Source organism: Salmo salar, chromosome 10, assembly GCF_965601325.2.
Source record: "Salmo salar chromosome 10, fSalSal1, whole genome shotgun sequence".
Lineage (NCBI taxonomy): Eukaryota > Metazoa > Chordata > Actinopteri > Salmoniformes > Salmonidae > Salmo > Salmo salar.
Window position 1 is genome coordinate 108,598,876 of NC_138300.1, and position 12,135 is coordinate 108,611,010.

A 12,135-nucleotide genomic window follows, 5' to 3' on the forward strand; every position below is an offset into this window, starting at 1 on the left:
TGGTTGTGCTCTTCATTGATTGCACTGAAGCCAGCTCCTCTTTAATTTCAAAGTCTGGGGTTATGCCTCATAAGAATATCAACAACTGCACCGTGTCACGTGCATCACTTCTCTCATCCAGGGCCAATGAGAAATAGTTGAAATCCTTTACCTTTCAACTGTTCCATATTCTCTGCGATGTCCTCAACACGCTGTGGTCTTGGCAGGAAAACATTTTCAAACTGCTCTTTCTCGTCAGGGCAAAGTATTGCTGCAGAGTCAATTAAACATTATTTAATGAATTCGCCCTCCGCGAATGGCTTGGGACAATATATGGCTAGCTCTTGCAATTCCATTGTTTGCTGAATGCAATTTTGTGAAAAGTCCTTGCTGCTTTTGCAATTGAGAAAGCAACTCTTTCTCACACTAAGCACACAGCTTTCCCTGATACCTCAATAAATATATATTTCGATGTCCACTCTTGCTGGAACACCCTACATACATTGTCTACTTTCCTTTTCTTTGAAACCTTTGAAAAACTCATTTTTGCGCAATTTCTAGCTAGCTACTATTTGTAACTGTGACATGTGTCAGCCTATCAGTCACTGTCTGTTCTCGTGCAGTTATGTACATGCCTTCAAAATAAATGTCCCACAAGCGGTGGGAGTTAAATCATTACACAAATGCGAGTATTCATTGGGCTTATAATTTAAATAGCAAATCCGTTTTTCAAAACTTTACTATAGCAAATTCTTTGATCTGAGCATGATTCTGTGGAACGTATTGAATCAGGTCGTGGGCTGCATACGGCCTTTGCCCTGCTCTATATAATACTGTACGTTATCTTGAAATGTTTATGGATTTGGGGACTCTGAAAAGGCCCTTGGTGGCATGTCTGGTGGGGTAAGTGTGTGTGTGTCAGAGCTGTGTGTTTGTTGACTATGAAAACAATTTTGGAATTTTCAACACAATGTTTCTTTAAAAAAATAAGCAGTCAGTCTCTACTCAACTCTTAGCCAAGAGAGACTGGGATGCATAGTAGTTATTTATTAGCCCTCTAATTACAATGAAGAGCAAGACGTGCCGCCTGGTTCTGGACCAGCTGCAGCTTAACTAGGCCTTTCTTTGCAGCGCTTGACCACATGGTTGGACAGTAATCAAGATAATACAAAACTAGAGCTTGCAGGAATGTGGTGTCAAAAAGCAGAGCATCTCTTAATTATGGACAGACCTCTCCCCATCTATACAACCATTGAATCTATATGTTTTGACCATGACAGTTTACGATATAAGGTAACATCAAGTAATTTAGTCTCAACTTGTTCAACACCCTCATGGCAGACATAATGCAATTTACCGTAGGCCTAGCCCCTAAATCAGTGCAAATATCTAAAAATATTTTCCATAGCTAGCGAGCCAGCCAGCTAACATTAGCTAGCTAGGTAAACAATGAACCTAATCACAACTCATGATGTTACTACCCTGCATGAATATGCAGGTAACTTGGCTAACCGGTCAGATTCAATGTTAGCTAGCTAACATTAGGCTATAGCTAGCCAAGCAAATGGCTCTTGCTGTCAAAATTAGAAACATGTAATATCTAAAAGTGTAGCTAGCTAGACTATCTTACCCGTATACATCATTCATGGTTGGACGCGTCTCCTGTCAGATGCCATGGTCGCCCTTAGTTTGAAGATGTATTCCGGAGACAATTTCCTTAGCTATCATACTCGAAAAATAACTGAAAGAGGGCAAATACTTTTTCGGCACTGACCTTTCCTGAGCCCATGCCCTCCACTGACATTACGTTTGACATTTTAGTCATTTAGCAGACTCTCTTATCCAGAGCAACTTAAAGTTAGTGCCTTCATCTTAAGATGGCTTGGTGGGACAACCACATATCAGTCATAGGAAGTACATTTTTCCTCAATAAAGTAGCTATCAGCAGAGTCAGCTAGAAAGGGGGAAAAAGAGTCAAGTGCGAGTGTTAGTTCAAACATTTTTGGATGAATAGCAACACCAGCAGTGCTGCATCTCCCCTCATTCTGAAATGACACCTCTTCAGAAATGATATAGTCTACAATGCTCAGATTACCAATCGTTAAATAGGTAGCTAGGATATAAATTAGATAACAATTTAAAGTAACAGCAGTTCACTAATAAGTCAGTAAACACGATAATTGTTTTGACTAGCTTTAAATCTTAAATCTAAAGTAGAAATTGAAAATCGAGATAATAGATTAATATAATTAAGTTAAAAGGGTGAACTTCTATTTTGAAGGGACAATGACTTGTCAGGACACAAGTGAAGAGAAACTTGTTTGACAAGACGTTTAATAGCTCTGTCCTTCCGTAAACAGACGTTATCATCATTAGAAGAAAAACTTGCAAAACCTTTTTCTTATAATTTATTTATACAAATGTGCTAATTCATGTTGAATTCCTCTATGTTCCAGTACAAGATAGCATGACTAGCTGATGTCAGCATAGTTTTCCTTTTTGTGTATCTTTCTCTATGAAGGAAGGAAGGTCATGAAGGAAGGTCACTCACAACCATTATCAGACATGAGAAAATGGAACTCGCTGACTTCTAGTTTCAAAACCCCCAGATGTATAACAGGTCCTGCAGGAAGTATTGGAGACACTTGGAGATGAATTCACCTTTCAGCAAGACGATAACCTAAAACTCGCGAACAAATCTACACTGGAGTTGCTTACCAAGAAGATGGTGAATGTTCCTGAGTGGCCGAGTTACAGTTTTGATTTAAATCTACTTGATAATCTATGGCAAGATCTGAAAATGGTTGTCAACCAATTTGACAAATCTTGAAGATTTTTTTTAAAGAATGATGGTCAAATGTTACACAATCCAGGTGTGGAAAGCTCATTGAGACTTACCCAGAAAGACTGTACATTTACATTTACGTCATTTAGCAGACGCTCTTATCCAGAGCGACTTACAAATTGGTGCATTCACCTTATGATATCCAGTGGAACAACCACTTTACAATAGTACATCTATATTTTTTTTTGGGGGGGGGGGGGTTAGAAGGATTACTATATCCTATCCCAGGTAATCACTCCTAAGGTGTTTCTACAAAGTATTTCCTTTGTAGAAGTATGTTTTCTCCTTAACTAGATATATTGGTGTGCCGGCCCCCCCCCAAAAAAATTTAATATGCGTAGTGTCTTAACATTTTATTTTCCACCACCATGCTAGGGTGGCTAATGGTACTTCCGGATATTAAGCACAGCATTAAATATAGTTAAGGAGAAAACCAACACCTTTGCAGCCTAAATGGAGGATGTTTTATGTATGAGCTGGTGGCGGTGGGACACGAGTGGATAACCAGCTGGGCAGATCAAGCTTAAACATCAGAGGACAAACGACGTCAGGAATAATAGCGCCCTAGCGAATAATATCAAATTTCAAATTTATTTATAAAGCCCTTCTTACTGATATCTCAAAGTGCTATACAGAAACCCAGCCTAAAACCCCAAACAGCAAGCAATACAGGTGTAGAAGGACGGAGGCTAGGAAAAACTCCCTAGAAAGGCCAGAACCTAGGAAGAAACCTAGACAGGAAGGCTATGAGAGGTGGCCAGTCCTCTTCTGGCTGTGCCGGGTGGAGATTATAACAGAACATGGCCAAGATGTTCAAATGTTCATAGATGACCAGCAGGGTCAAATAATAATAGTGGTTGTCGAGGGTGCAACAGGTCAGCACCTCAGGAGTAAATGTCAGTTGGCTTTTCATAGCCGATCATTCAGAGTATCTCTACCGCTCCGGCTGTCTCTAGAGTGTTGAAAACAGCAGGTCTGGGACAGGTAGCACGTCCGGTGAACAGGTCAGGGTCGCTTGCGTCCCACCTACTCAACAGCCAGTGTAATCCCGTGGTGCGATATTCAAATACCTCAAAAATGCAAAAACGTCAATTTTTCAAACATATGACTATTTTACACCATTTTAAAGACAAGACTCTCGTTAATCTAACCACACTGTCCGATTTCAAAAAGGCTTTACAACGAAAGCAAAACATTAGATTATGTCAGCAGAGTACCCAGCCAGAAATAATCAGACACCCATTTTTCAAGCTAGCATATAATGTCACATAAACCCAAACCACAGCTAAATGCAGCACTAACCTTTGATGATCTTCATCAGATGACAACCCTAGGACATTATGTTATACAATACATGCATGTTTTGTTCAATCAAGTTCATATTTATATCAAAAACCAGCTTTTTACATTAGCATGTGACTAGCATGTGACTAGCATTCCGACCGAACACTGCCGGTGAATTTACTAAATTACTCACGATAAACGTTCACAAAAAACATAACAATTATTTTAAGAATTATAGATACAGAATCCTCTATGCACTCGATATGTCCGATTTTAAAATAGCTTTTCGGTGAAAGCACATTTTGCAATATTCTAAGTAGATAGCCCGGCATCACGGGTTTCCACTAGGTAACACAGCCACAAAGTCTGTGAAGAGCAGGAGGTGTGGTCAGGGGTGACAGTAAGATGGTCCGGTACAGTGTCCTGGAAAAATAAATAGTGGGGTTACGCCATACCGGTAAAACATCACAATAATGTTTTTTAAATCAAGAACTGTAGGCTATTACACGATTATTTGTCATTAGCATATGTCAGAGGCATTAAAAATGAGCGAATGCACTTGAAAACAGGTAGGCCTATAGCCTACGCTCCAAAATGCAATGTGGTTCGAGAACACTAACATTTTGTAAAGGCAGAGATGAGTGGCCGTCACCGAGATGCACGTGGACAGAAATGAAAACATTAATTCTGGCCTAATGACAATCACCAAATGTCATTACACTTTTTTTTGCTGTTTTTTGTAACATGTCTCTTTCCATTCACCACTGTTTGGATTCTGGAAATAAGTTGCGAGTGGATGAATGTGATAATGTTGTCAGATCAGGGTTGACGTTTTTTAGCATCAGCATGGACGAGTTGATAGCTCAGTTCATCCGGGCCCAACAAGCATAACAGGCGGTTCAGGAACAAACGTTTGAGGAACAGTGGCTACAAAATGTCCGCCTCGTTGAGGAAATCGGAACGCTACAAGGAGGAGCGTCTACTGAATCGCATACAAACCAGTTTTTGATCAAGCTAACGGAAGACGACGACATCAAAACATACCTCTGCACGTTTTAACTGACGGTGCTACGGGAAGGATGGCTAAGGCCAAAGTGGGCAAGTCTGCTAGCCCTGTTCCTTTCCTGGGAACACCCAAAAGGCGTATTGGGACCATAATAACGAACAGGCAGCTAATTACAACGGTCTCAAACAGGAGATACTCAGCTGCTACGGGTACAGCCTGGACCATCGGGCCCAACTGTTCCACGACTGGAGGTTCGTAGCCGACACCTCCCCCAAGCCCAGATGAGCAAAATACTGCGCATCACCAGGGCATGGCTCCTATCCAACGTATCCACCCTCTATCCTAGACAAAGTGGTCTTGGATCGCTTCTTACGGGCGCTACCCCACGACATGAAGAGGGCAGTGAGTCTATGCGCCCCCCAGACCTTGAGGGCCTCCTGGGAGCAGTGGAGACGCATCAGAACACCGAGGCCCTGCTGAATGCGACCCAGGCTACGTCGGGGACCCATCCGAGGGGACGGAAGGACAGCCCCACCGCTGTATACCCCAAACCGACAGTTGGCAGGGTCAAAGGGACACCTGACCCGTGGAGAGACGGCTGGGAGAGAGTCGACCCGCCGACAATGACGCCAGGTAGATTGAGACCAAAGGAGGTGTTTTGAGCATCCGTGGGCACCTTGCCTGGAATTGCCCGACTCGAGAGGAGTTGATGCCATCAGCAAGCCCCGGAGGTGAGGTTGGCCATGCAGTGAACTACATCACCTCCTGTTGGGTGCACCACGAACCAACGGTACCCATGGTCTAGGTGAAGGTCGACGGACACGATGCGGGATCCCTATTAGACCCCGGGAGTGTGGTTACGCTCGTAGCCATGAGCCTGTTGGCCCAGGGGACCAAAAGTGGTAGGGAGATGTTTGTTTCCTGTGTCCACGGTGACACAAAGCGGTATGCAACCGTACAGGCCAATATCGTGACGCCACATGGGAGCTTCCAGATGATGGTGCATGCTGTACCGGAGTTGCCGGTACCCCTCCTCATAGGACGAGATTGTCCGCTGGAGGCACGACCTGTGGAAAAATGGTCCGAGACAGCGGAAGACGAGAGCGAGGACAACCTGTCGCCTGCATGGCCCGCAGGCATGCGGTTGACAAACCCGTAAATCCGATGTCAGAGTCCGAGGGGCCGTTGAAACCGAAACCCGCTGGTCCCCCTACCGATCATTGGGGTGCCCTTTGAATGCATCGCCATGGACATAGTGGGACCCCTGGTAAAAATGGTACGAGGACACCGGTACATGCTGGTAATAGTAGATTATGCCACCCGGTATCCCGAGGCCATTCCCCTATGGGCGGCGGTCTCCAAGGGAATCGCCCGGGAGCTGTTCCAACTCTTTAGCCGGGTGGGCATCCCAAACGAGATCCTCACAGACCAAGGTGGTGAGTTCATGTCCCGCCTAATAAAAGTGTGCTCTCCTGCAGATCAAGCAGATCCGGACCTCCGTCTTTCACCCGCAGTTCAATAAAACGCTCAAACAAATGCTACGGAAGGTCATCAAGCAGGACGGGAAGAACTGGGACCAGCTACTACCCCACCTAATGTTCTCGGTCTGAGAAGTGCCCCAGTCCTCTGCTGGGTTTTCCCCTTTCAAACTCATCTATGGGAGGAGGCCACGTGGCCTAATGGACCTCGTCAAGGTGTGGGAAGCCCAGCCGACCCCCTTACACAGCATGGTAGAACACGTGGAGACGATGAGGTTGCGGATGACAGCCATATGGCCAGTGGTAAGGGAACACATGGAGAAGGCCCAACACGCCCAGGTCTACAATCAGGGAACCCAGCCCCGAGATTTCCAGGTGGGAGACAAGGTGTTGGTCTTAATCCCCACAGCAGAAAGTAAGTTCCTGGCAACATGGCACGGGCCGTACGAGGTGATAGAGAAGCTGGGACCGGTCAATTACCGCGTACGACAGCCGGGGAGAAAACCCCAACAGATTTACCAGACGCCAACGGTTCCAGTGGTGGTCCTGAGCAGTGATGATCTCGACCCGGCCCAGAAGCAAGTGCTACGGGAGCTTGTCGATCAGAACACGGCGGTGTTCTCAGAGAAACCGGGCCGCACAACCCTCATTGAAAACCACGTCTGCACCCGGCCCGGGGAGACTGTACAAAAGAGGCCATATCGGATACCCGAGGCCCGAGGGAAGGCCGTGAAGCAGGAAGTGGAGGCTATGCTGAGGATGGGTGTCATCGAAGTGTCCCACAGCACATGGTGCAGCCCGAACGTGTTGGTGCCAAAACTGGATGGTAGCATGCAGCGGCCCATTTTTGGATGATATCATCATCATCCACAGCCAAGATTGGGAAGAGCACATGACTCACCTCCAGGCGGTGCTGGATGCGCTCAGGCAAGCTGGGTTGACAGCGATCCCCAAGAAATGCAAGCTAGGGTTCAAGGAGGTGGAGTACCTGGGGTATTTGATCAGACGGGGGAACGTCAAGCCCCAGGAGAGGAATGTCCATGCAGTACGTGACTGGCCCGTTCCACACACCAAGACACAGGTCAAGTCCTTCCTGGGACTGGCAGGATACTACAGCCGGTTTATCCCCAACTTTGCGGCTATAGCCTCCCCCTTACCAAGCTAACCAGGGCCCGCCTCCCGAAAACAGGGAAATGGACGGGCGAGATTCAGACGCCTGAAGGAAGCACTGTGCTCTCATCTGATTCTTGTAACGCCTGATTTCCAGGTACCGACGTTGGTCCAGACGGACGCATGGGACTAGGGGCCGTCCTGTCCCAGGGACACGATGGGGAGGAGCACCCCATCATGTACATAAGCAGAAAGCTGATACCTAGAGAAAAAAAGTACTCCATTGTCGAGAAAGAGTGCCTAGCGGTGAAGTGGGCGCTAGTCACTCAAGTATGATCTGTTGGGTACCCACTTCACCCTGGTCACAGACCATGCTCTCCTGGTCTGGATGGCCAGGGGAAGGGACACAAATGATTGGGTCACCAGGTGTTTCTTGCTTCTTTTTTTCTGTTGTGCACAGGTCAGGGGCGAAGCATGGGAACGCGGATGCCCTATCGAGAAGGGAGACATACGTCGCACTGACGACAGCCCCCTCCCCAACAGCCCTAAGGAGGGAGGGGGTTTGTGGCATACAGCAAGTTAGCCACCAGGGGGAGACCCGACGAGGCCTGGTTATCGACAGTCTACATCACGCCGCGATGTCTCCCTCTGCTGGACATGCCAGGTCTCGACGGGCTCTCTGGCTAGGACTAATTCGGACTGATTGTGGTCCCATAAAGCTGCCAGAAGGGCAGCACACGGGGTTGGGGACTGGGGGTAGAGAGGTTACTCCCGCATAGTCGTGCTCAGTTCCAGAAATAACGGAGGGAGCTCGGTTTTGTTCCCCACAGGATACAGCAAGACTCCAGAAGACGGTATCTCGGAGGAGGTCTCCTAGAGGAGACCCATTCTTTTCTCTTTGTTTGTGATTTAATAAACACCCTTGAAACCGAGCTAATACAATTGTGTCTGATCTGTGTAAACATCTTGACCAAATCCCATGGTCTTCCACAGCACACACAAGTCCCATACCGGGAAGAAATTAAATCTACTTTCACCCCTGGGTGTGGTTAACGTTAGCCAGCTTTAATAAAATAAATGTATAAGTTTGTAGTTAACTAGATCATGAATAAGTTACTAAGTCTTTGACTAAAGCGTGTTGTTACTTTGGAGAGTAAAAACTCATTCTTCCTACCCTTTTTAAATTGTGCAGTATTTAGCAATCATAGCAGCATTTGTGACGTGTATTTCTATGGGGGTCTGTATGGGTGTGTGCGTGAGTGCTAAGATGTGGCGAAACAGAGTAGGTGGGCAGTCCGGTTCAAGTGTTCAGCAGTCTGATGGCTTGTAGATAGAGCCTGTTGGTATCAGGCGCCGATACCGTCTGTCCGACTTTTAAGGGAGTGAACAGCTCTTGGCTGGGGTGTGTGGTCCTTGATGATGCTGTGGCCCTTCCTCAGGCACCGTTTCGAGTAGATGTCCTGGGTGGGTGGGAGTACGCTTCCAGTGATGTACTGGGCCGTCTCCACCATCCGCAAGAGGACCTTGCGGTCGTCGATGGACCAGTCAGTATGTGGATGGACCAGTCAGCTAGCTAACCAAACAACTGTAACAATGTATTTGAGAGACAAGTGCTCAATGTGCAAATGTATTTATTTTCAATAAACATTGGAGACTAATTATAGTTTACATGTTAAGTCCAAGGCAACCCTGTCTGTTTTGCCCCAGAGTTGCGCACAAGTCAGTTTTGTTGCTAAACAACCAACCTGTCTATAAATTGACATTATTAGAAGATCCATCATCTGCATTAATTTTACTGATATGTGATTACAGATGTACAACTAACTATCCTATGGATTTTAAATGGCCTCAATGGCCTGCCATTATGGTGGAAGTCGGAGCTCCCCGATGGACACAATGCATTTCAGCACAGTGAAATGACTGCATGACTCAACATTGTAATATGCTCTGTGTCCTATAGGGAGGCTCCATAGAGAACAGGAAGTCCAAGCATTGCCTGGAGCTAGTCGAGAGCAGTGAAACTGAGTTTGGCTACCAGCTGGCCATACAGAAGTGCTCTGGTCAGAAATGGACAATTACCAACCTACTGTCAACCTACACTCGCCAATGAGTAGATCCTGAGTCCTGCAGGGGAAAGAGCTGCCCATGGTGAACACTGGACCTGTGACTGACAGACATAGAAGCTTTGCTTCTTAAAAATATATATTTATTGAGGAAGGCAAGAATTGAATTATAAGTATGCAATCTCTTAGACTCTTAGACATAATAATTTGATCAATATTAAACAGTTCCTGGATTCATACAGTATGTGGGATTTAAGTGTCAGATTGTCTTTTGTTATGCTGAATTTAGGCTGGCATTGGCTCTAATATACATTATGTAATTTCTGCTACTGTGTAGCATGTGTTTGAAAAACCTTTCTTATTCTGGTTTCTTTTGTGTCTCAGGTTTGTTTGTAGACAGATTTTATTATAAGATCAAGTGGTTGGGTTCGAGGAACTGTCGCCAATATATTTTGAGCGAATATACACACTTTTTTATAAGTGTATATGCTGGATATTTATTAAAACCTTCAGTAAAAATGCTGATGAGAAAAATATATATTCTGTGGCTGATTTTCCATCCTGAGTCATTCCTTATGCTCTTGTGAAAGTCAATCAAGATGGTCCATCTCAGTTTTGTTTTTGTGAAGACACCTTAATAGTCTATTTGATACAATAATTATTTTTCACAACTCATAAAAATGTAGGCTTTTGCAAGGAATGCAATCATTATTTTCCCCATATCCTGAGAAATACAGGACTTGTTTACAGCAGCAGCTGGGTAATAATGGAGCATGATTGAAACGTCCAGTAATAATATCCTCTGTATGATAAAACAAATGTCCTCATATTATGTTATCTCTGTTATTACCAATATAAGGACACTAATTTCATTTACTTAATGTCCTGCGTATTTCACGTGGGAAATGAATGCTTTCATGTTGGTTTTCATATGTTGCTAATTAAAAGTACTTTGTAGAACTAACTCCCGTTTCACTACACTGCTTGCGTGTCCTACAGAGAAATATATTCTTAAATTATGACTTGGTTCCTGAAGAGGAGTGCAGGAGAGATGTTTTCGATTTAACATGTCAGTCCTCATTAGCTTCTAGAAATTGAGTTAAAGGTCATGAAAGATGCACGTGATGGCACTCAAAACGCATCACTCCGATCATGTTCATGCTTGTATCTGTCACATAGGCAATTTACACTAATTGTTGAAGCAGTGTAGGAAGCACAGCATCCACTTACACCACCGGAATTTCTGAAAACATCTGTGCTTCTATGGGACAGCACAGCCCTTTACACTCATACTTCACAGCACTGTATGGGTTTTGACTGACAGCCGTTCTGAACTTGAGCTAATGGGGCAACTTTTGCACGTTTTTTGTTTGAGTGCGGGAAATGCTGTAAAATAAGAGGACTTTATGTATTTTGAAAAATCCCTGGGAACACACTGGTTGAATCAATGTCTCAATAAAATTACATTGAACCAACGTTGAATTGACGTCTGCCCAGTGGGATGAGACGTTTAGGATTATAATAAATACCGCTTTGATGTCATCCAAACACCCGTGAGCCCAAATTTGCACTTCACATTTCCATAGCATAAAACTCATGTCATATACCGTGTTTATGATCAGTATATTTGATGTACAGTTACAAGATGACAATGCGTCACCCTGCGTTGTTCTGAACAGAATGAGTCTTGTCTATTGTAAGGAGAATTTACCGTGGCACACGCACCTGAATGTTTCAAGTTTTAATGTCGTATGCACAAGTACAGTGAAATGCCCTCATGATACCTTTCTATGCGCACCAAAATTATGATCGGTTTTGCTGAATTGCATTGTGAAAGCCTAACACTGTAATATTGTATTTTATAACTTAGCTAGTCATGTTTGCAATAAAACAATCTTTGAAATGATGCCCACCTGACCCCAATTGCATTTATAATGGACCGTTTTAGGATTGCATAAACAGTAATTGTGTGATGGGGTGGATGCAAGGTTGTTTTTCCAACCAAAACAACAAGTGTGCTTGCTCTAGTTCCTCAATGGCACAGCCAGGAAAGCTACAAAAAAGCACCATATAGTTGACTCTTCTTTGAGTCATATAAGTGCATTGAAATTACTTAGGAACTGTGCACATTTTGGAGAGGTGTATGCCTGGCCATTTGGAGACACTAGTTAGTCATCTCACACAAACCCTTGCAATTTTTGTTGGTCTTATGTTGCACCTACCCCACATTTTCCAGAAATATTCTTATGTTATCTTATGTTATCCAGAGTATTTTCAGATTTCATTTTCAACAAATGTGGTGAAAAGTACAGTAAATGTAAAATTCACATAAAATCAACAGTGTAATGTTTGGATTCAGTCTTGTCAGGT

At 44.4% G+C, this 12,135-nt stretch overlaps 1 protein-coding gene across 1 annotated transcript in view; it reads left to right on the forward strand.

The window, feature by feature from the left end:
• The window catches only part of LOC106561452 (polypeptide N-acetylgalactosaminyltransferase 18), a 114,428-nt gene extending 102,801 nt beyond the window's left edge, over nt 1–11,627 (forward strand). The window contains exon 11 of the mRNA XM_014125425.3: nt 9,663–11,627. Coding sequence (XP_013980900.1) covers nt 9,663–9,812 — 150 coding nt within the window. The 3' untranslated portion in view covers nt 9,813–11,627. The remainder of the gene's footprint in view (nt 1–9,662) is intronic.
• The last annotated feature ends 508 nt before the right edge of the window (nt 11,628–12,135 follow it).